General features: G+C 53.0%; 1 protein-coding gene across 2 annotated transcripts in view; it reads left to right on the top strand.

Moving 5' to 3' along the window:
- Window positions 1-844: 844 nt before the first annotated feature.
- The window catches only part of PRKCZ (protein kinase C zeta), a 106,102-nt gene continuing 82,322 nt past the window's right edge, over window positions 845-24,624 (top strand). The window contains exons 1-4 of one of the 2 annotated variants that reach the window (XM_084785314.1): window positions 845-1,087; window positions 4,668-4,789; window positions 5,933-6,022; window positions 7,720-7,770. In XM_084785314.1, coding sequence (XP_084641440.1) covers window positions 1,017-1,087; window positions 4,668-4,789; window positions 5,933-6,022; window positions 7,720-7,770 — 334 coding nt within the window. In that variant the 5' untranslated portion in view covers window positions 845-1,016. Of the gene's footprint in view, window positions 1,088-4,667; window positions 4,790-5,932; window positions 6,023-7,719; window positions 7,771-17,882; window positions 18,070-24,624 lie in introns of those variants that run through there. The other variant, XM_084785315.1, reaches the window with a different exon arrangement.

The following is a 24,624-nucleotide window of genomic DNA, read 5'->3' as shown; positions in this document are numbered from 1 at the left end:
ACGCCTTCAATTTCAGCACTCAGATGTATCTCTGAGCTCAAGGCCAGCCTGGTCTACAGAGGAGTCCAGGGCAGCCAGAGCTACAGAGAAACCCTGTCTGGAAAAACCAACCAACCAACCAAGCAAAACAAACAAACAAACAAACAAAAATTACCCATTAGAAATAGATCACCAGCAGGGTGACAACAGGTTGTCCTCTAGGGGGAACGCAGGATCCAAGGCCAGGGCGGGCCTCCAGGGTCACCCTCAGTGCCTGGCACCAAGAAGAACCAGGCACATGTGTGGAATGTAAGGCGAAGAGCGAAGAAGGCTTCACGGTTCTCCAGATGTGTCCGGCTGAGAAGTGAACTGGAGCAGAGGCAGCGAGTGTAGACGGGCTTTCCCAGCCTGAGATGCCCGGCAGGCTCGCTCTCTGCCCAGGCGCTCAGCTCCTCGCAGCCTCGGGGGGACCTCGCGGACAGCTGGGGTTCGTGCGCCGAGGGTCTGAAAGCGCCGCACTACCGCACCTCCAAGTTCGCCCGGCTCCTCCGCACCACAGGCTCAGTGGGCTCCGAGGCGCGGAGGGAGCCGAGGGGCCCCGCAGTCCCTGGGCTATTCGGGTCGCCGCCGGTTGCCGGGCAAAGGCGCACCGTGCGCGCTCCCATTGGCCGCAGGTGGCCGTGCCCCGCCCGCCAGGTAGTTCGTCCTGCGCTCTCGTTATTGGGCCGCGCGAGGATTGGCCCAGGTGGCGGCCCCAGGGAGCCCTCATTGGCCACAGGTGCCTCCTGCCCCGTGGATTGGCCGTCTCGGCGGGCAGGTTCCGCCCTCACCCCGCCCGATGCGCCCCCCTCTCCCCCGCCCCGCGCAGCGCCCAAGTTCCGTGGAGTTGGCGCGGCCGGCGCCGTCGGTCCCGCGCTGCGCGCCCCCTTCCGCGTTCCGCCGTCCGCCCCGCCTGGCAACCCGGCCGTGCGCGGGGGCCGCTAGCCATGGCCCGTGCGCCTGGGACGCAGCGCTGACGGCGGCTGGCGGAGCGCGCCATGCCCAGCAGGACCGACCCCAAGATGGACCGGAGCGGCGGACGCGTCCGTCTGAAGGCGCACTACGGCGGGTGAGCGCGCGGCGGCCGTCGGGGTGCTGCGCGCGAGGGAGGCGGGGAGGCGCCGGCGAGGCGCCCGGGTGGCGGCGGTGGCGGTGGCGCCCTTGAATGTGGCCCGAGGGAAGCCTCGAGGGCGGGGCGCGCTCCGCGTCGCTATCTCTTCTCCAGGTGCGCGCGGCAGGCGGGCGGTGTTGCGCTCCCAGCCGCGGGCTCAAGTCAGGGACATCAAGGACAAATTTGTACGGTCTAAAAGTTTTCATCGGACTGTGAAAACTTCTGGTGCGTTAAAAAAAAAAAATCAAAACACTTATTTAAACTGGCTTTGGTTTAAACGTAAGGAAAAATCTTTGAGCCAGGTAAAGGCACGCGCAAGAATGCCTGCTGTTGTGGCAACATAAGGGCACATTTTCACGGCTTTTGTTTGGGGGGACAGAACTTTTTGGAGCTCTCCGGGAAGAACATAGTCCTGCCCTTTATTTATGGACAGAGATGATGGACTCTTCCGTCACTTCCCTGGAGGTGGTTTTGGGGGCTGGCGTCGGCCCTGAGCCCTGATTCCACCTTGTTTTTCCGGGAGAGGGGAGGTTTAGGGGCATCGGGCACTTGACAGTGGTCAGTGTGGTTGCCCCGGAGCATTGAGTGACGGGAGGAGAGTGGTGGTGTCTGATCCGCCCGGGCTCAGCTGGGTATTTTGCGTCTCTGATTGTGTAGACAGAAGGCGGTGGGTGCCTAATGCTTTTGGCCGCTTCTTCCTTCGGTGGTGCTGCCTCCCGGAACCGACCTGGGTACTCCCGGGTCAAGGGTCAAGGGTCACTGCTCTTGGGAAGGAGGAAGGGAGTGGAGCGGAATGCTGGCCCTGTGGCTGAACAGCATTCTTGGGAGTTTTACAGAGTGGCCCGTCCCAGCCACAGAGACAAGTGGCTGTGGTCCTCCGGAGGTAGTTCAGGGGCGATGGTTTGCTTTCCAGCCTCAGGGACTCCCCAGCCCCACAGTTTGTTATGGAAATATTCGTGCCAGTTCCCTCTCACTGTGGCCAACTCCTGGTGATCCTGGACTTGGAGGTGGGGCTTCTGGTAGAGCCAGAGAAAGAAGGATTTCTGTCAGCCCCACCCAAAGATGTCAGGTCGGAAGCTGTGCCCTCAAGCTTGTGGATTCTGTAGCGACTGTCTCAGCTGCCGGGAACCCCATCCCTGCCCCAGCCCCCCAAGCTCAGCAACTCCTGTTCAGTTGGCGCTTGCTAAAGCTTGGGGCCTCCGGGGGTGGGGTGGGGGTGGGGCGGGGAGATCCGTCCTTCCCTTAGGGACAGGTTCAGCCCGCACTCTGGGGTCATGGCTCACCTTGGACAGTTCCCCTAGTCCTGGACCTGCCAGTCTTGCCCACCCTCCCTGCCTTTTGCCCCTGGGGAGCACTTTGGTTACCGGCAGTGTAATTCAACCTGTTGACTCCAGTTTCCTCAGCTGACAAAAGTGGAGCCCCCCCCTTCCTCTCCCTGCCCCTCCTCTTTCCCTTCCTCCACCCCTTCCTGTCCTCTTCCTTCTCTCCCTGTTTCCCCCCCCCCCTGTGGAGGAGGCATCTCCCCAGCCTAAAATCTGTCAACTGGGTGCCTCTCTAGAGCTTGAGCCCCCACCCCCACCCCCCTCTCCCCCACATACCCGACACCAGGCAGTTGCAGAAATGCAGAGACAGTCTCTCAGCTGTGAAAGCTGAGGGTTAGGGCAATGTGCTGTCCAGGAAGGCAGTGTCCTGGGACCCTAGTACCAGACACTGCCCCGAGGGAGGAGATAGAGCCACAGCTAAGAACCAAAGATGCAACCCTGTGTTAAGCGATGGCCACTTGCTCTCCTGTTGTCCCAGAGTGCTGCCACCAGTGTCAGGCAACACTGTGTTCGTGGGGGTGGGGAGTGAGCCTGATGTGCAGAGCTGAGGTGCCTGCTTTTTTAAACTTCAGACATCACAGATGGTGGGTTCTTCCCTCCTGTTGAGGCTCTTGTCACCAACTTTCATGTTGGAGGACCTGCTGTGGCCCGTCCAGGCCGTTCTCAACCTCTGTGAGGTGCTCTTGCTTAGAAACTGTCACCAAAGAACACTTGACTCAGGTGAGACATGGCCAGGGTGGTAGCTCAGCCTCATGTGGTGCCTACTAAGGAGTCACAGGAATGGTCTACCTGTCCCTGGGCGCTGAAGGGTGCCAGCGAGGTTGGCGGAGGATGGCTTCCAAGGGTTCAGAAAGAGGTTGGAAGGCTGGCCAGTGCTGAGCATGCTGGGTAATGTAGGCACCATGCCAGGGTGAGCCTGGTGACAGACAGGTGTCTGGGGGTGATGGCTTGGTCTTCGGAGTCCTCACTTCGATCCTGTCTGAGCTTCAGTTTTGTTATCTGTCACGATTTGACAGGATAAGCTCCTGCGACAAGTGGGGGCCCTGGGCAGGCACTCGCTAGCTGGTCTTGGCAGGAAGTCGGGACAGTGGGGGGACATCTGGCCCTGGCCCTGCAGAGTTGGGGGGGAGATCCTTGGGCCAGGAGGTCCCAGAAGGCCTGGCTGGTGTGTTGGGGGCTGGGCAGGGGCTGCGTCCTTGTTGCTTTGAGTTTTGTTAGTAGACAGAGTCTTTGTTTATGGACAGTTGTGTGACCCAGTTCAGACTGCCCCGTGGGGAGCCCCGGCCCCAGTGTTTCTGTTTCAGAGCTTTTCAGGCTTCCTCTCCTAAGCCGCCTTCTCCAGGGATGTCAGACACCAGCTGATTTTCACTGCAGCTTCTCTGAGGGTGTGGTTCCTGCTCGGTTTCCATGGAAACTTGTTGCCTTGACCCCCTTATAAGGGAAATAGGGGAGCAACACCCCCACTTCTCACTTTCCTCCTCCAGGTCATGTGCCTGAGCCGTCTCCTGCTACAGAGGGTTCAATCCCATTTAGGAATGAAAAGATAAAAGGCAACTGCATCTTGAGGTTTGATTTCCCAAGAACTGTGCCTTTCAGAACTCTACACTGGGTAGAGGTGGGTCAGGTCCTACTAGGATGCCCAAGAACTGCTTGATTAATTAACTTCCCGTTTCTCTGGGTAACATGCCGTGGTCTCCACCACCAAGGTTTTGGAAAAAGGCTTGCTTGACACTGACCTGAATGAAGCCAGTGGGTTTGCGTCTGCATCCTGGGCTTTCCTTCGGTGCCCAGTAGGGACGGTTGCTTGGCCTCCACTGTGGGGGTGCCTTCTGTCACTTCAACTTGGTTCTCTGTGGAGTCATGGGGATCGTTTTTAAAACTGGCCAGTGGTTCTGTTTTGTGTTGGGGACCGTCATTGTTTTTGGCGGTGGGGGAAGATTTTAATTTCTTTCTTTTTTGGGGGGGGGTGTTTCGAGACAGGGTTTCTCTGTGTAGCTTTGGCTGTCCTGGACTCTCTTTGGTAGACCAGGCTGCCTTTGAACTCACAGAGATCCACCTGCCTCTGCGTCCCGAGCGCTGGGATTAAAAGGCGTGTGCCACTACTGCCTGGCCCGGTTTTCATTTCGTTTACCTAATCAGTTACTTGGCTAACTAAACAGGGTTTGGTCAGATTCAGATGTCATCCTAGTGACAGATTCCTTGTCCTTTTGTCCCAGGGACATCCTGATTACCAGCGTGGATGCCATGACAACGTTCAAGGACCTCTGTGAGGAAGTACGAGACATGTGTGGCCTGCACCAGCAGCACCCACTCACCCTCAAGTGGGTGGACAGTGAAGGTAGCCTCTGTCCTGGGATGGTCAGCCCGAGCTCCCCTGGGCTTTGGCTTGGCAGCCTCCTCCACAAGTGTTAGAACCAGCAGTGCCTCCGTAGGGGTAGCTGCAGATGGTCAAACAGGAGCAGGGCAGACAGGGCAGCACTAAACCTAGGCACAGGGTGTCACTGCTGAATAGCGAACCAGCTTTGTGCATCTCTCGGCTCCCACTCGCACAGTCCTGTCCCCTTCTCTCACTTCCCTGTGTCCTGGAGTTTTCTGGCAGCTGATTTAGCTTCCTGTTTTCCTAGAAGAACCAGAAGGCTAAGTATAGCCCCAAGGCATCCATTTCCTGCCCTTTGATTTCTCTGTCCTTTTGTTTGTTTGTTTGTTTGTTTGTTTTCCAGACAGGGTCTTTCTGTGTAGCCTTGACTGTCCTGGACTCGCTTTGTAGACCAGGCTGGCCTCGAACTCACAGCGATCCACCTGCCTCTGCCTTCCGAGTGCTGGCATTAAAGGCGTGCGCCACCACGCCTGGCTTTTTCTCTCTCCTTGCGCATCTATCTTACATTCTTTTCTCTGTTCTTCTCTCTCTTTCTCTCCTCCTCTCTCCTCTACCCCTTTCTGCCGCCACCTCTCTTGCTTTCTCTGTGTTTTTCTCTCTAGCCTTGTCTCTTGTCTCTTCCTTCTGTCTTTCTTTCCCACATTCAGACCCATAGACAACTGAGACGAGATGGGGGATGGTCAGGAGAGACTCCAGTTGCGCATCCGACCACCACTGTCCGTCAGAGACACTGTGGAGTAGGCAGAGCACATGGCCTCTCTCACCTGGGGCTGTTCGTCCCTGCGTCACCAGGCAGGGACCTCCTCCTTCACCTGGGCCACCTAGGAGGAGGTTCCCTGTCTCATTTGCTGCCTAGCAGGCTCTTAGAGCCCCCAAGGCTGAGTGAATGCGCCCTCCTGCGATTGATAGCTCTTACGTGGGACCTGAGGGTCGCACGAGGGAAAATCAGCCCCTAGGTTTGGGTGGCTGCTCCGTGCCAGCCAGGAACAGCGAGACTTTGCCTGCCTATACTTCTGTCTGACCCGCTGAGTGAGCACGGTGTTGAGCAGCTCAGACCTCTTTGCCTTCACAGCCTCACTGGTGCCTCTTGCCTCCACCCCCTAGGTGACCCTTGTACTGTGTCCTCACAGATGGAGCTGGAGGAAGCCTTCCGCCTGGCCTGTCAGGGCAGGGATGAAGTGATCATCATCCACGGTAGGTGAGACGCCTGCGGCAGGCTCCTCATCTGTCCACTCGGCTGTTGCGTGTGGCTCACACATCCTGATCCCAGTCCGTCACTGAGGGAAGCCAAGCAGGGCATGAACCTGGAGGCAAGAGCTGAGACAGAGACGCACGCACGCCCAGGGTGGTCCCACCCACAGTGGCCTGGGCCTTCCCATGTCACTCATTAATCTAGAAAATGTCCCACGGACTTGACTAAGGGTCAGTTGGAGGGAGGCATTTTTCTCAGCTGAAGAAAGCGAAAACAGCCCAAGGGTCTCCACTCAGCTCTGAGGATCTTTGTCTGACAGCCTAGGGACTGGGAAGCCACATGGAGCCTGGCAGTCTAAATTCTTATGTGCTTTAGAAAGTAGGTTGATTGGGCTGAAGAGATGGCTCAGTGGGTAAGGGCACTTGCTGTTCTTGCAGAGCACCTGGGTTCTGTTCTGAGAAGGCACATGTTGGTTGACAACTGTCTGTAATTAGTTCCAGGGGTGTCCAGTGCATCTTCTGACCCACACGCTCCCACACGTGTGTGCACGCTCCCACACGTGTGTGCAGGCTCCCACATGTGTGTGCAGGCTCCCACATGCGCATGGTGCACATACACTGATTCAGAGACACAACGCATACACATGAAAAATAAATTTTTAGAGGCAAATTGACTTAATTAGAAATGTATTACTGCATTTATTTATTTACTGTGTGCATGCATGTGTGGGTATACGTGTGCCGTGATCCGTGTGTGGAGATCAGAGCACAACTTTTGAGTTGCTTCTTTTCCTCACTATGTGGGTCTCAGGGATCAAACTCAGGTCACCTGGCTCCATGTGGCAGGTGCCTTTACACTCTGACCCATGCTCACACAAAACCTAAGTTCCAGAGAAACTGCTGTAGAGTTAGAGAAGGCCAGCCTGGACAGCGCTACCCCTACCCTGACCCCCACCCCCTTGTTTTTGGTTTTTGGATTCTGGTTTTTTGGAGACAGAGTTTCTCTGTGTGGCCTTGGCTGTCCTGGACTCACTTTGTAGACCAGGCTGGCCTCGAACTCCGAGTGATTCACCTGCCTCTGCCTCCTGAGTGCTGGGATTACAGGAATGCGCCACCACGCCCGGCTCCAGTCTAGACTGCTTAATAAGACCTTGTTTCAAAATAAAAAGTAAAAAGGGCAGCTCAGTGGAAGAGAGCCTGCCGAGCACTCTCAAGACCCCAGGTTTAATTCTTAGTGCTGCTTTGTAAAATTAGATTTTCAAGGTAATTGCTGTCCTTTCTTGCTCCTGAGTTGCTTTACAGCGAGAACTGCTGGTTTTCCTTTGATAGCTCCACTTTTCAAAAGCCTTTCCCTGGAGCCTTACAAGCTGGGCTCTTGACACAGAGATTCTCTGGAGCTTTTGGGCCTGTGCCGAGCAGTATCTTCCAAAAAAGGGTCCTCAGCCGGGCGGTGGCACATGCGAGGCAGGCCAGTCTCTGTGAGTTCGAGGCCGGCCAGGTCTACAAAGCGAGTTCCAGGACAGACAGGAGTGTTACACAGAGAAACCTCGTCTCTAAGGAAAAAGAAGAGGAGGGGGAAGAATGGGTCCTCATGGGACTGTGGGGAGCAATTTGACCTGAGTCGCGGCCAGACTCTCTTTGAGGCACAGCGTAATGGTACACTGGTCTCTAACTTTATTGTTGTCTTTTTCTCTATCCAGTTTTCCCAAGCATTCCAGAAGAACCCGGCATGCCTTGTCCTGGAGAAGACAGTGAGTGTTTGATTTTTTAAAAAAATATTTTATTTTATTTTACTTTAAGTATATGGGTATTTTGCCTGTGTGTGTGTCTGCACACCATGGTATCTGCACAGGCCAGAAGAGGGCATCAGAGCCCCCTGAAACCAGAAGTGCAGTTGTCCGCTGCCGTGTGGGTACTGGGGATCATATCCAAGTTCTCTGCAAGAGCAGCCAGCACTCTTAACCCCTGAGCCATCTCTCCAGCCTGAGTGTTCCAGTGTTGCTTTTAACATGTGCCGTGTGCTACAGGTAGGACTGCAGTCCGTTACGCCAGGGCAGTGGCTGGGTGCTGTGTGTGAGGCAGGGCCTTGGGAGCCAGAGTCGTTTACCCTGGTGGTGGTGGGGGTGTGTGTGTGTGGGGGGGGTTGTCATCTAACTTCAGGATGGCCAGCACTGTAACCCGAGAGCTCCCCATCATTTCCATGGGTGCGATGTGGCTGACTGGTGCTTTGTGGGCAGTGGGGGAGGTGAAGGTAGGAGGTGTGGTCGGCCATCGTGAGGTGTCAGAGTAGAAGCTCGACCAAGCGTCCTGGTTTGTCCCAGGAAGACAGTGCCCAGGCCGCAACAGCTGGCACTGCACCAGTGCATCTGTGCCACTGTGTCTGCCCCAGTGCGACCACCCAGGCCTGGCCTTCTTGCTCTCGCTCTCTTCTTCACTTCCGTTCGCGGCTGTTGGTAGGAGATGAGGGAAGCGGGTCCCATGAGTGGCGGGTTCTGAGGACAGCTTGGTCGTTGCCTCTGATTCTGTCATGGAGGCCGTCTTTAGGTGTCAGGGCACGGCAAGGCTCCTGAGGATGGCATCTTTTGGCTTTCCTGGTTGGCAAAGGGGAAGTGCCACAACCCAGCGTGGTTGGGGCCGTATAATGTGGGGAACCGACCTATTGGGTAGGAGGGCCAAGGGAGAATATCCTTAAGGTGTGTATGTGCGTGTATGGGATGTCGTGTAAAGAGGCCATCGGTGGACTGAGTGGTATAGACCCTGACGCTCCCTCTGGGGTGCTCATGTCCCGGGGGTTGGGAGGGGGCAGGATCTGGACGTCTTTATGACTGTGTGTAAAATAAGGCAGGGTTAGCCAAGACGGCTCAGTTCTTGCCTGAAGACCCGAGTGTGATCCCTGGAGCCCACGTAGTTGTTGTTTGTTTGCTGTTTTGTTTGTGTTTGAGACAGGGTTGCTCTGTGTAGCCTTGACTTTCCTGGACTCTCTTTTGTAGACCAGGCTGGCCCCGAACTCACCGAGACCTGCCTCTGCCTCCCTGAGTGCTGGGATTACAGGCGTGCGCCACTGCACCCGGAACCCATGTAAAAGCAGGAGACAGCCAGCTCTACAGAGTTATCCTCAGACCTCTAAACACACACTGTGATACACATGTACCTGTATTCACACACACCGTGCACATGCTCACACGTGAATAATAAAACTTCAGCCTGGTCTACAAAGGGAGTCCAGGACAGCCGCTGCTAACACAGAGACCCTGTCTCGAAAAACAAAAACAAACAAAACAAAAACCAAAATAATAATAATAATAATAATAATAATAATAATAATAATAATAATAATAATAAAAACTTTAAAAATTAAAAAAAAGAAGAAAATAAAGTTGTTCAAGAGGGAAGATGAGGTTATACTGTCTGTCTTGCTCCTTGACTTTCACACCGCTGTGATCACAGGGCAAGAGGGTGGGTAGCTCAGAGTGTTTGTGCTCTGTCTCAGCATTGTCCTAGGGATGCAGGCCTTGTTGGCTGTCTGTGTGTGGATGCTGAGGGGCTAAGGAGCTAGCCGCAAATTCACAGCAATCCACCTGCCTCTGCCTCCCAAGTGCTGGGATTAAAGGCGTCCACCACCACCATGCGGCTGTTTGTTTGTTTTTAATGCTTTTTCTTTTCTTTTCTTTTTTTGGTTTTTTGAGACAGGGTTTCTCTGTGTAGCCCTGCCTGTCCTAGACTCACTTTGTAGACCAGGCTGGCCTCAAACTCACAGTGATTGCCTGCCTCTGCCTCCTAAGTTTGGGGATTAAAGGTATGCACCACCACGCCCAGCCCTGTTTTTAATGCTTTGTTTTTATTTTATGTGCATTGGTGTTTTGCATGTTTTGTTCCTGTGGGAAGGACCCAGACCATCTAGAACTGGAGCCACAGATGGTCGTGAGCTGCCATTTGGGTGCTGAGACTTGAGCCTGGCTTCTCTGGAAGAAGCTAGTGTCTTAACTGTTGAGCCTTCTCTGCACCCCGTGACTTGTGCTGTGTTTGTTGGTGAGTGTTAGGAGCTGTCTGTACAGTCTGGATCTTAGCATCTGCTAGGTCATGATTTACAAACACTTTCTCATCCTCTGCGTTGCCCTTTTTGTTGAAAGACCCTTTAGACTTTCAGAGTTTTAAAGTTTTCCTTGAAGTTGGTTAATTCTATCTTTTGTTGCCTTTGGTGTCACATCTGAAGAATTGTTGCTGGGTGTCACGATGCGATGTCTTCGCTTGAATTTCTGTGTGCAGTTTTTGTGGGTTCTGTTCAACTTGGGTCACGGATCTGTGTTAGGTTGGCCTTGCATTTCTCTTCTTTGTTTGTTTGTGTTTTTTCGAGTTAGGGTTTCTTTGTGTGACCTTGTGTGGCCATGGCTGTCCTGGAACTTGCTTTCTAGAGAGGCTGGCCTTGAACTCAGAGATCTGCCTCTGCCTCTGCCCCTGCCCCTGCCTCTGCCTCCCGGGTGCTAGGATTAAAGGTGTGCGCCACCATGCCTGGTTTAACTCTTGTATTTCACATCTGGTAAGAGTTTTAACTTTTTCTTGCACTATTTGTTGAAAAGATTCTCCTTTTCCTGGTGAAAGCCTTGGCGCCCTTGTTAACTGTTTTTCATGTATATGCAAGGATTTGATTTCTGTTTCCCAGGGTTTGTATATGAGCTTGAGGATATGGTCCATAGCTGGTAGCGCTGTTTGGGGAAGTTTTGAAAGCTTTGGACAATGAACCTCAAAGGCTTAAGTGGGGCTGGAGAGTTCTAGCTCACCGGGTTCCGTCAGGAGCTCTCTGCTCCCCGGCTCTAGCTCACCGGGTTCCGGCGGGAGCTCTCTGCTCCCCGGCTCTGGCTCACCGGGTTCCGGCGGGAGCTCTCTGCTCCCCGACTCTGGCTCACCGGGTTCCGGCGGGAGCTCTCTGCTCCCCGGTTCTACCTCACCGGGTTCCGGCGGGAGCTCTCTGCTCCCCGGCTCTAGCTCCCCGGGTTCCGGCGGGAGCTCTCTGCTCCCCGGCTCTAGCTTACCGGGTTCCAGCGGGAGCTCTCTGCTCCCCGGCTCTGGCTCACCGGGTTCCGGCGGGAGCTCTCTGCTCCCCGGCTCTAGCTCACCGGGTTCCGGCGAGTGGTTCACTGAGATGTGAGCACATTGTCACACACACTTCTACCACCACATGGTGCACTCTGCATTATACTGTGAGGCAAAACCTCATCACCCTTAGGCGGCTTCTTATCAGGATGGTGAAGACCATATTATCTCATTGGTCTGAGCATGAAGTGATTCATACAGCTACTGTGATTTTGCATTAAGGTTTTTGTTCTGTGTTTTGTTCTTGAGACAGAGTCTCATGTAGCCCAGGCTGGCCTCAAACTTGCTATGCAGCTGAGGATGGCCTTAAACCCTGATCCTTCTGCCTCAGGGATTACAGGTTTGTACCTAGATCTGATGCAAGTTTTAAAGGCAAGCAAGAAGTGAGGGGTGCTGGGTACATAGCTTGGTGGTAGACTGTAAAGTTACCACACACACATACACACACACACACACACACACACACACACACACACACACACACACTCTCACGCAGTGAGTCCCCAGGCTCGCCACTTTGTCAGAATGGTTTTGAATTCTGGGAACCTTAATATTCTATCTTCCTTTTTCGGATTTTAGAATGAGATTTTTCTGTTTCTGTAAATTTTTAAAATTATATGGGTTGTTTGTTTGTTTGTTTTTCTGTGCTAGGGAACAAACCTAGGTCCCAAAGAATTCCAGGCATATAGCCTGGCAGAGCTTTACCCTCAGTTCCAGGACTAACATCTTAGCAAACTGAAAGGTTTCCATTTATTTATGTGCTTTTTAATTTCCTTTAGCAATGCTTTTCAGTTTTCCTTTCACGGCGTTGGTTTGGGTGGTTGGTGGTTTCATGGTACTGGGAGTTGAACCCGGGGCCTTCCACAGCGTGTTCGACCTGGGCAGTTGTCATACTGGCCTTTCGCCTTCTTGCTTGACTATTCTTTTTGTTTGTTTGTTTTGTTTTGTTTTGTTTTTCGAGACAGGGTTTCTCTGTGTAGCCTTGGCTGTCCTGGACCCGCTTTGTAGACCAGGCTGGCCTCGAACTCACAGCAATCCACCTGCCTCTGCCTCCCGAATGCTGGGACTAAAGGCATGCGCCACCACCCGGCCTCTTTCTTGCTTAACACTTAAGCTGTTTCCCCCCTTCCTTTTGATGCTATTACAATGGAACTGTTCTTTCATTGTACAGGAAGACGGTGGGTTTTGTTGTTTTTGTTTTTTTAAGTAGCAGGAAAACTTTATTCAGAGTGAGGTGATAGCGGGTAGGTGAGTGAAGGTCTCTGTCTTCTTAGTTTAACTGGGAAGAGGGAGCCCTCAATTGAGAAAATGCCTCCATCAGATTGGCCTGCAGTCCAGTCTCATGTGGGAGGGCCCTGCCCACTGTGGGTAGTCAAGCTGAAGAAGCCAGTGATTGGCAGTCCTCTGTGGTCCCTGCCTCAGCTTCCCTAGCTTAGAGGCTGAGGCCTGTACAGTGAAATAAACCCTTTCCCTCCCAAGCCGCTTTGGTCACGGCGACAGAAAGCAAACTAAGACTATACCCACGTGCCAAGACAAGCGATTTTTTTTTTGGTACGCTCACCTTATAGCTTGTGACTTCACTGAACTTTTCATTAGTTGTCACTACTTCTGTGGCAGTTCAGGCGACATCGTCTGCACACAGCAGTGTGGGAGCCCCGAGTCTGTCTCTGCCCAGACCTATATACAGTGTTCTGTCTGCATGTACACCTGCAGGCCAGAAGAGGGCACCAGATCCCACGACAGATGGTTGTGAGCCACCATGTGGTTGCCGGGAGTTGAACTCAGGACCTCTGGAAGAACAGCCGGTGCTCTTAACCTCTGAGTCATCTCTCCAGCTCCGGTGGTTGACTGTTTTTATAATGAAAGATACTGGGGTTTGCCAGTGGGTTGTTCTGTACCAATTGAGATGTTCGTGCAGTTTTTAAAAAGTCCTGTTAATGTGACTAGTACCCTGGCTTGTTCTTTATTTCTATCCCCCTGGGATTGTGGGGGCCATGAGTGTGGTGCCTGTGGGGCCAGAAGACTGCAGCGCATCCCCTGGAGCTGGAGCTAAAGGAAGCTGCTGGCCACCGGATGTGAACGTGCGGGCTGGGAACCAGACTTGGATCCTCTGGGAGAGTAGAGAGTTTTTAACCACTGAGTTATCTCTCTGGCCCCGAACTAATCAGTTTTCTACTTTGAATTTTCCTTGAATTTCCGTGAATAGGTTCCACTTGTTTTACTAGTGTTTTATTGGTTTTTGTTGTTGTTGTTTTCTCTTTTTAATGGCCGCTGATGCCCACCTGGGTAATATAAGAGCACGGACTTCTGACTCAGCCCCATCTACAGATTAGGTCATGCCAGCAAGTTTTAGGGAAAGGATGTGGGCACACATCACTAGCAGCGTTTGCCACTTTGCGGGCTCTTCTTTCTTCCACCCTTTCAACCCCCAACACTAGATATGAGAGGAAAAAAGAGAGAGAGGAAAGGAAAGAGATCCCTGAATGAAGCCAGGGGTCATTAGGCGACTTCCTGCGGGTTAGGGCTTCGAGCTCCTTGGGGCAAGTTAGGTCTCCACTGTCTTGTTGTTTCTTCTTTGCACAGGACTACGTAACAAACCTCGACTGGCTGGCATGGTGGCGCACGCCTTTATCCTAGCAGTTGGGATTAGATCCCAGGTGGATCTCTGAGTTTGAGGCCAGCGTGGTCTACAAAGCGAATCCAGGACAGCCAGGGCTGTTACACAGAGAAACCCTGCTCGAAAAACCTAAAAAAGTAAAAAATAAACCATACACACACACACACACACACACACACACACACACACACACACCCTTGACCAACAATCTCCCTACTGAGGCTCTAGCATTTCTATATTTTCTGAAAAGTCCCCAGAATTCCCAACATCACACTATCTGCAGCTGGCAAACCCATGCCTCTGCCAGAGCCCGAGGCAAATCACAGTCAGCTGCTGCGAAGCGGCCCCCACACCCGCACCTGGGACTAAAACAAAAATGTTCTTATAATACTGCTATTTTCTAAAGAAACAGACATTCCAAGATTGTCACTGCTCCTCACTGTTCAAACGTCCTCAGCTGGTGGCTGCACTGAGGTCCGTTTTTCCTCTGTTCCTTGTAGATTGGTGGGTCTGGTCTGACCTCTTCCTCCATCCCAATTTGTGGGTGCACCAACACTGTTGTGCTGGAGGCTCTGTGTGACTGGGGTGGTGGACTGGGGGGCACCAGGTGGGGATTGGACCCTGGGGGTTCTGAAAGCAGATGTCCGGTTCATGCAGGTCAGGAAAGACTCCCAGCTCTGTCTCTTGTGTCGCCAGTTCATGGGCCTGTCCGTTTCTTACACCCACTGTCCTCCCAACCTGTCGAGCTGCTGTGCCTGCCGCTCCGCCTGTTCCTGTTTAAGACTTTGTGCATCCTGGGGGTAGTCAGAACAGTGGCCCCGAAGCAGACCACGGCAGAGGAGGCTTTGGCAGGGGTGCGGTCACCAAAGAAGCTGAGGTGGCTGTCTGTTTAGAGAACAGTCCGAAGCATGTTGGGACATGATGTGTGTAACCTGAAGGTGCTGAGAACAGGCCGAGGGAGCCGCTCAGTAGGCCCGAGGCCTGGTCTTCAAAAGGCTTGGATTCTGTCCCTAGTATTGGAGAGAGAGAGAGAAAATGGAGTGTGATGCTCATGTGGCTACTGTCTTGTTGGCTACTCTATCTGCAGCATGACTTTGTCCAAGTAGTGCATGTGTGGTGCCTCTGTTTCCCCATCCGCAAGTGGGGACAAGGAAGCTGATGACATTTAGAAGGGTCTGCGCCTGTAATCCCAGCACTTGGGAGGTAGAGGGCGAAAGGGTCAGAAGAAGCTCCATGTTACCTTTGACCACACAACGAGTCAAGCCTGACGGGTCCCCATGAGACCCTGTCTCAGAAAAACAGAGCGGCCGTAAACACAAAGAAAGGGGGTCACTGGAGCATGTTCCAGGGGGGCCAACTCCGTCACAGTCTGCCATGGTCAAGTACAAATGGGAGTTCCTACCAAGTGCTACCAAGCTTCTGCATGGTGTGTGTCTCCCTTGTCCTGGAGGCTCAGGGTGGGTAGCAGCGTGCAGCACCAGGTTGCTGTCAGGGAGACGGAGGTGTAATTTAGTGAGCTGTCCGTAAGCCCGCACTGCAGAATCTTTCCCAGCTCCCTGACACTCGCCAGGACTTATAGGTAGGCCTATTGTTTTTGTTAAAAGTCTACTTTCATTCAAACTCAAGTTACTTGCCACAAATTGGGAAAGCTACTTTTGCACCTAAAATAGGCTTGTGACAAAATTAGCAACCAGCCAGTTCAGCCTGCGTTTTTCTGGAGTTTTTGCAAAACTGGATATTTTGGGCTGGACCAGAGGAGAGAAATTGGCCAGACAGCGTTTGTGATGTGACGCTAGTTTTTTACACGTTGGACACGTTTTTCTTGTCCATCACGGATGTCATGGTTCTGTTATTGTATGATCTTATAATCCTGGCCAAGGGCTTGCAAACTTTAATTATGTTGGGCTCTGTGGGCCATGCACTTGCTGTCTTAACCAACAGTTCCTACGACTGTATTGTACCTTGTGGGTAACCCCATAAAACTTTCACATACACTGAAATTTGTATCTCAGATGTGTTCATGTTTTTCAAAATATTATTATTTTATCTTCCTTAACCAGTTAAAAATGTAAGATTTTTTTTTTTGCAGGCTTTGTGCATACTAAGCAAGTGTTCTATCCCACAACTGAACTATACCCACAGCCCTTGATTTATTTTTTTATTTTTATTTTTGAGACAAGGTCGCACCTTATAGCTTAGGCTGGCCTTTAGTATGCAATCCTCCTGCCTCTGTCTCGGGAGTGCTGGGATTAAAAGCGTGGGCCACCAGCCTTAGCTCATCAACTGCTAGAATTTCAGGTCGGCCACCACCGCCGCCGCCGCCAGCTCAGGGGTCATTTCTATCTTGCGTGCCTGGAGGACTAGCTGATAGAACAGGGGCCTTCCAAGTGCCACGTTTACAAATTTCACATTTTCTGAAGTGCTTTGTGCATAGCTGGTTGGTCCCCCAAAGAAGGAGCCCTTGTCCTGGGAGAAATGTCTGCCCTCTGTTTGGTGCTTGACTGAAGAGCTGTGGTTTGAACCCAGAGCTTAGGCAAACAGACACGGACTCTGAGTTGATGGTATTGTGATGCAGGTGTGGCTTGGCCAGCACTGACAGGTGGACTTGTTACAGCTCCTGGGGTGGGCTCCACACCAAGCACCAGTTTGGGGTGGCGGTTCATCGTGGGCTCCCGTTCCCCTGCCCAGGTGGCGGTACGTTGGGTCCTACACTGGGTGACAGACCTTGGCCTGCATATGTGTGGTTCTCTGGGGACTTTCTTCCTCCCGTTTCTACTTTGCTATTACCCACTTCCACTCTCCGTGTGGCGAGGTCTGTGTAGTGGACGCACTTACAGCATGCAAAGGCCGTTTGGCCCCCACAGAATGGGCCATCATCCTCTGTCCTGGGCACAGGATAGCCCCTGAGTGTTCACAGTCTCTTGTGATTTGGGGGCTATTGTGTGGAGCCCAATGAGTACATATCACAGACCATTGCCTGGAGTTGCTGCACCCAGGATCCCAGCCCAAGGAGGGGGGGGAGGGTGGATGGGGTGGGGGGCATGGGAAGGACCCCAGCCACCTGGGGTGTTTGCCAGATGTGGTGTTTTAAAGACTGCTAAGTGTGAGCCCTCTTTGGCTGGGCCCTGACTGGCCCTCAGCCTGTCCAGCAGGCTCAGTACAGAGACGCTTGTTTTCGTGTGACGTCAGCTCCTCCGTATCCATGCCGTGTTTTAGTTTGTGCCTCAGCTGCCGGCTGTAGCTTCCCAGGGGAGCCCGGGTACCACCCGGGCCTGGAGACATGAGGAGGCAGAGATGTGAGAGGCCGGGAGCAGGACGGCCAACCTTCTGGTAGATGTCCGCTCCTCCTGCCGTAGCCCACCCTGCCTATTGTCGATCTGGAGACCCACCCCGCCTATTGTCGGTCCAGAGGAGGCCAAGGGGATGGCAGCCTCGGCTCCTTAAAGGGACGGAAGATGCCTCCTTGCACGCCCACCTTCGGTAGAGCATAAAGAAATCCGTGCTGAGGAGGCAGCAGAGAAAGCCGGTGAGTAACGCTAGACTCTCCCCGTGGATTTTCCCACCAGGCCTTAGGTGGTGGCAGCGTTGCAGGCCTCGTGAATGCGGTGGCTGGGGCCGCGGAGCTTCGGGTCTCATCTTGGCTCTGTCACAGCCTGCGTGCTGCACAGACGTTCCACACGGACTCGGCTTAGGGCAGGGATGCTGCTGCTGCCGCTGCTGCGGCATCCCACGGTGATGTCCACGGTGATGTTCCGGGGAAGCACACTGAGGGGCTGTTGCTTTCCCCTGGTGACAGATTTCTACCCCCCAACCCCCGAAAAACAAGCCATAGCAAAGTGCCCGAGCTGCCTCGGCTGTGAGGGAAGGAGATGGTGCACCCATGGTGCCTGCTGGAGGCCTGGGGTGGGGAGCTGCTGCAGAGGCTGGTGAGGCTTTTCCTCACTTAGCCCAGCCCTGGGGAGCCGCGACTGGGCTCTTACGGGTCGTGCATCTGTGTGTGGTGGTTGGAACAAACGTGCATGTCTGCCGCTCTCTTTTCACCCTGCATAGCTGCGAGTGGATGGATCAGAGGGGCCACAATGAGGTCTGGGCTCCCGCCCGGCACGCAAACAGCCAGCACCTGTTTCCATAAACAAGGGCATCTCTGGTTTGTAGTCTTACAGGGGCCGAGCCTGCCCTGCCTCTCTGAGCCGCGGCTTTGCACCGGCGGCGACAGCCTCGTGTTGGCGTCTGGGTGACACGAAAGGCACTGACGTGCGCGGCTTTTACTCCACCAGGGCCCTCGGACGTCGGCAGGCAGCGCGGCCTTGGCGCCTGGTTTTCTGTCCTGAGATGGTTGGAGGTAGATTGAGATGGGTCTGAGGGTTGCTACAGGATTGAGGGTGAGGGGGGTGCATGGGGAAGGGGGGGGATGCTTTTCTGACGACCATTTTGAAAAAAATTTAAAAATAAACAAAAAACCCAAAAACAACAGGCAGCTTCCCCTACCAAGCTGGTGGGGGCCTTGGGGCTGGAGAACCAGGTTGCCCAAAGGTAGCTCTCCCTCCTTCGGAAGGTGCAGGTGCTGGCTGAGGCACCCCCACTGCCACCCAGGTGTGCATAGTGTGCCCTTCCTCCAGTCGTGGATTGCTCCTTGTGGCCAGAACGGGTCTCTAGGATGGGCTTGTTTGTTTTGGGTCCTGGGGTTATAAAAAGCGGCTCGTGGACAGGTTCGAGAGAAGACCAGCTAGCAGGGGTGTTTGCTTGCATGAGTGCCTGCAAGGGAGGAGAAAGGAGCTGTGTCATAGTTTCTCTGAGGTGTATAGGTGTCGTGGCCTCTTTCTGATGGTGAAGGCTGCTGGCTTGCAGTGCATAGCTAACTCGAACCCTCAGACAGTAGACACGCAGCCAGGATCTCCAGAATGGCACCGGAGTCTTGAGATCTTCCTGGTGGGTTTTGGCCCAGTGCTTCTTTGTAATTTCACAGAACCGTGGTCAGGGGCCAACTTCCGGCAGCCAGGAGGCCTTCCCCGCAAAGCGGCTGCTAAGAGATGCTGGCAGTGCGTGGAATGGGTCACAGCTGCATGTTACCTGTGTCTTGGGTCTTGGCCAACTCTGCATAGAGACAACCTTCTTGTCTACGCTGAATCAGCTTCCAGTGGGCGCCTTCTCTGGTGTCTTTGTAAAGTTCAGAGGCACCGGCAGTTACGTAAGGAGTTAGCTGTGAGCTCTGTTCTTGCCTCCCAGACTTTGCTCCTGAGCCTCAGGCTGCTGCCTTGCAGCACTTTGCTGGGCTGCCTGTCTTTCCCAGAGTGCCCATGGGTTTCCTGGAGCCCCTGACAGTTCAGGTAGGTTCCCCAGTGGCTCCAGGCCTCCAGGCAGAGTGCGGGGGCCACTGGTGTTGGCTGTGGGGCCAATGAATGTTGTTGGACATTCTCCTGTGTCGCATTGTTTGGTCTGGTCACCATAGTGGAGCCAAAGTCTGACCGTCAGGAGAGCTGTCTAGGGGGCTCGGGCACGAAACTGCTGGGAGTCTTAACGTAGAGTGGCGGTTGTTGCCTTTGCTGACCTGGATGTGTTGTGAGGGTGTACTGAGGAGGGGCCATCCTGGGTGAGGGGAACATCTCTGAGTGGACTGTTTTTGTTGTGTGGTGATACCTGAGGAACCCAAAATACTTCACTTTTGAACTTGACCCTTGGTCCTCCTAAGCGCTAATGCGTCTGGTGTCGTCTGGTTCACTTGCTGCCTCTTGCTGTCTCGTGCTACAGGGCCTTTGCTTATACTCTCTCCTCCCTTCCCAACAGGGTAAGTGGTACGGTGGCTACCGTCACCCCAGATTCACTCACTAGGCAGGCCAGGTACCCCGGGGAGTCCAGCTCTCAGCTGAGGGGTCAGCACTGGAGCAGGCTCAGAAAAGCCGTGTCTGAAGTAAGCTGTCTCAGTCTGCCACTTTCCAGTCCAGATCCAGAGACAGCCTGGCATCCCCCTGCCCCAGCGTGTTTGGCCACCATGGTTTATTTTTAGGACCATCCTAAGTATGTGGAGTAGGGCACCTCATTATGACGAGCTGCTTCCCTGTTTCTGTCTTCGAGGCTTCTGTGCAGGAACCTGCCAGATTCTACCCGTCTCCAGGTGGCCCGGGAGCCAGGTGCCCATTTGAACAAAAAGACAGGTGTGTGACAGTGCAAGACAGTCTCTAGTGTGACAGGAGACCGTTTCTGTTGGCATACTGCGCCAAGAGGCTGCCTCAGTTTCCATTTAGTTGGTTCTTGGGTTTTTGGTTTTGTTGTTTTTTTATAATGTGGGCGTTTGAGTGTAACCGATCTTTGTGTGTGTGTGTGTGTGTGTGTGTGTGTGTGTGTGTGTGTGTGTGTGATGTGTCTGCGGGGACCAGAATCAACATCAGATGTCTTCACCTTGCCTTTTGAGAGAATATCTCTTACCTAGGACTCGTCAATATGTCTAGGGTAGCTGGCCAGAGATGTCTGGGACCTGCCTGCCTCTGTCTGGAGCATGGACTCCCTCAAACCTGGATTTGTATGTGGGCCTCATGCTCTCATGTCGAGAACTTTACTGACTGAGTCATCTCCTTTTAAATGTCTCTTTTGTTGGAGATTCTGAAAAGTCTGGGTTACCATAAGATGGAGCCACAGAACGCTGGCGAGCAACGAAGAATCTGAGCAAGAACGAGCTGCCAGTGCCCACCGCTGGCTGTCCTGGGCACAGGCCTGGACCACCGCCTCAACTTGCTCCGCAGTAAAATAGGAGTGTTCAAAGCGTGACTTGAGGCCATGCTGAGCGGAGGCCCGAGTCTTGTCCCGGTGACAAAGCTGCTTTGCTGGATGATCATTTATAAACGCAGCGTTTTGCATTATTCTTGTTTTGTGTTGTGGCAGGATCTCACTGTGTGGTCCTGTACTGTCCCCTCAATATGTAGACCAGGCTGGCCTCACCGCCAACTCACTTCTGCCTCCTGAGTGTCACCGTGCCTGGCTCTAACTAAACGTTTGTTTCTATTTTGCTGAGTGCCTGGAAAGGGACAGGGCCTCCTTTCTCTCGGCCTAGCCTCAACCTCAACCCTTATTTCTTCTTGGGGGTCATTTCTACCATGTCAGTTTCTTGTAGCCATTTATTTCCAAGACTCTGTGTAACACATTTGTGCAGCTGCTTATATAGACTTTTTAATCTAACTTGGTTCTCAATTCACCTCTCTCCCTAGGCCTGTTGGTTCAGCTCTCTCTGTCTCTGTCTCTGCCCTCCCAGTATGGTTGGGTCTTTACTGTTTGCCACTTATAGGTTAGTTTAATTTTATATATGTATATAAATGTTTGCCTGCAGACATGTATGTACCCATGTGGATGTGTGCCCAAGGAGGTTCAAAAGAGGCCATTAGATCTCTTGAAATTACATCTAAAGACAGTTGTCAGTGACCGTGTAGGTGCCGGAAATGAAACCCAGTTCTGCATGAGCAGCGGGCGCTCTGCATGCATGCACACCTGCACACTGGAAGAGGTCATCAGATCATATTATAGATGGCTGTGAGCCACCGTGTGGTTGCTGGGAATTGAACTCAGGACCTTTGGAAGAGCAGGCGGTGCTCTTAACCTCTGAGCCATCTCTCCAGCCCAGCGGGCGCTCTTAACTGTTAGACATCTCTGTAGCTTCTCCCCTTAATGTTTAACCGCTGCACATCATTAACCATACAGTTAGTTTCCCATTTTTATGTGAAAGTTTTGGTTTTCCTTGGAGCATTCCTGATTTGGGGGGGAAGGGTCTCAGAGTTCTGTCATGTTTTTATTGGTTTGGACAGGGTCTCACGCGTCCCAGGCTGGGCTCAAACTGGGTATGTAGTCAAGGGTGGCCTTGAACTTGGATCCACCTGCTGATTGTATCTCTACCTTCTCTCAGTTTTAAAAGTTTCTTGAATGTATTATTCATGTGTATGTGTGTGCGAGAGAGAATTACATGACGTGGGGGCAGGGGGCGAGTGTGCTGTGGCACATTTGGGAGACATCTTTTTGGAACAAGGGCTTCCTATTGTTTCACGTGGGTTGTGGGAATTGAACTCTGGTCACCTGCCCTGTGCAGTGACCCACTGAGCCTCCTCACCAGGTGGCGCTCAGCACTTTGGGAAGCCTTGTCTCCCCAGCTGTGAGAGTCTTCCCTCGGTGCCCCCAACTCTTGGCACCGCCACTCCCTATGTGCCACTCTCAGGACCTCTGAGCCCAACCCAGAAATGCTGGCACCTCCTCTGCTGGCTCTCTTGGTCCAGCCATATCTGCTCTTTCTTTCTTGGTATAACTTATGGTTGAGATACATTTGCAAGAAAGAGAGAGAGAGAGAGAGAGAGATACATTTGAGAGACCCAGGAAAGAGGATGTGGGTGGCAAAGTGTTAAATTCTTAAAAGTACAAGCAGCGCCTGTGGTGTCAGTTCACCTAGGTATAACGTATGTCTGTGGTGACCCTCACGTTAGCTCCTGGCTTCAAGGGCAACAGAGTAGCTAAGTATTTGGGAAAGTGTGTGTGCTTGCAAGTGTGCGTGTGTGTTATGTACTTGTCTTTTGTGTGTTCTCAAGTTTCCTGGAGATGTCCCTTGCTGTGGGACTTTTAGGTCTCTTCTGCTAGGAACTTTGAGGCTGACACACATGCTGTTTGGATGTGGGGGGCTTCATAGTAGGGTTTTCTTGCATGACCAACTAACTTTCCGCTGTCTTTTTTTGGTGGGTCCCATTGGTTAGGCCTCCTGGTTGGTCCTACAGCCTTTCCTGTCTTCTAGCTCTGTGGTTTCCCCACCCACCCACCCAGGTGTCACCAGGTCTTTTTATCCAAACCATCCCTTAAATCCTTAAATGTCATCCCATCCCTTCTTCAGATATTTTGTAGAATGAATATTTATTTTTCAACAGAAGAATATATTTATATACCTCCCAGGCTGCCCTGGTACTTGCTATGTAGGCCAGGCTGGCCTCAAACTTCTAACAGTCCTCTTGCCTCAGCCCCCTAAGTGCTGGGATTGTAAATGTTTGCCCCCATTCCTAGCCCCTCTTACCTTCAGACTTTCAAGAGATCTTTGCTGTTCCCTGTTCTTCCTTTTAAAAACTGCCCATCTCTTGCGCTAGAGGTATAGTTGAGTTGGTAAAGGGCTTGGTCAGCCTGGGGGGTTCCTGCGTTCAGTCCATAAGACGGAGTGTCAGGACACACGTCTGTGTCAGGCGTGTCAGGGAGCTGGAAGAACAAGAGCCCGCGCTGAAGTCCCTCGTGGCTCTTCTTGGTAGGGACGGCTCCTCAGGTGGCCCGTGTTTCTGATGTTTTGAGAATCTCTTGGGTGCTCTGGCACTTTCTCACCAAGACTCCCCAGGGCTTGGGAAGGAAGACTTTGGAGACTAAGGGCCTCTTGCCACCTTGTCATCCTCTCAGGCTGCCCAGCATTCACACAGCTCAGTCCTGCTGAGGTCTCTCCACCAAGAAGTGACCCTCCCTGGCCCTCGCATGCCTAGGAGAAGGATGTTGGCACATCCCACACACAAAGTGCCTACACAAATGATGCCGCGTCTTCTGTGTGAGAATCGTCATTTGCTGGGCCTCTCTCCTGTCAGAGCGGTTAGAGTCTTCTCTTGCCCTGGGTGACTTGCCGTTGGGCTTTGGAGCTCCCTCGAGTCTGCCTTGGTGGACGGTGAGAGGGCCAGGAGGTCCAGGAGGTCGTGCATCCTTGGCTGGATGTGGAGGTTTTAATGAGGATGGCCCCCCATAAGCTCATGTGTTTGAACGCATGGTTCCCAGGTGGTGGGGTTGTTTGGGAAAATTAGTATGTGTGTCACTGGAAGCACTTTAAGGTGTGTGTGTGTGTGTGTGTGTGTGTGTGTGTGTGTGCATGTGTGCTCTCAGGTGTTCCACAGTGATATTGCTGCCACTTGTCCCATCTGTCCTGGGTGCCTTTTTCCTCCTGAAGGCTTTGTGTCTGGGAAAGGCCCGGCTCCGGCCTTCATGTGTGTCCAGGTGTGCGCAGAGGCCTCCAGGCCTCCTGAGTTCTTCAAAACAGACTTGGTAAAAGCTCACCCTTGGAGCTACTATTTGATTCTCTCTGCCTTGAGCCAACAGAGGGCAAAACATGACTTCGAGCAGGAACCATAATTAATCATTTTGTGAACATAAGATACTTGAGTGTTCATACCTCGTAAGTGTTCAACACGGACTCTCTGAGAAAGACAGGGGGAGTCAGGAGTTGTGTTTGTGGCCTGACTCCCTGATTTACACATTTCTGCCAGGCAGACCTCAGGCTGTGCACACCAGAGACTCACACAGTAGGCCACCTGTGGGCTTTATTGGAAGAGGACGTCAGGGAGGTGACTGGGCTCCTTGTGGCTCGTGACTTGAGGATCCGTGCCTGTACCTGCACCTGTTGCAGCTCTCAGCGTTGTATCTGTGCCGGTCGCAGCTCTCAGCGTTGTGCCTGTGCCTGTTGCGACTCTCAGCGTTGTGCCTGCGCCTGTCGCAGCTCTCAGCGTTGTATCTGTTGGTTGGCTCCTCACCTTCACAGCACGTACATAAGTAAGTGGGTGGGAGGGAGCTCTGGGTATGGCCGGCTGGGTGATGGTGCCCACTTCAGGTGGCATTTTTGTTCTTTTCCTCTTTGGCATAGTCGGTTTGAAGAAGCTGCTGCTTTCCTGCTGCCCCTGCTACCGAAGTCAGTTTTAAATTCCTCAGGACCAGTTTTCCATGGTGTACTCTCTCCTGTGTCACTGGCCAAAAACAACAACAACAACAACAAAAACCCTCTCTAGTCTTTGACTACATTTTAGACACTTTTGATTTTACAGCAAGTTCTCAACTACTAATTAGCCTGTCCTGCCCCATTGCAAGACACCTGTCCTGCCCCATTGCGAGACACCTGTCCTGCCCCATTGCGAGACCCCTG

Source organism: Acomys minous, assembly GCF_964271855.1.
Source record: "Acomys minous genome assembly, chromosome: 6".
Lineage (NCBI taxonomy): Eukaryota > Metazoa > Chordata > Mammalia > Rodentia > Muridae > Acomys > Acomys minous.
The sequence above is the reverse complement of the archived record's forward strand: the minus strand, read 5'-3'. Positions and strand labels throughout refer to the sequence as shown.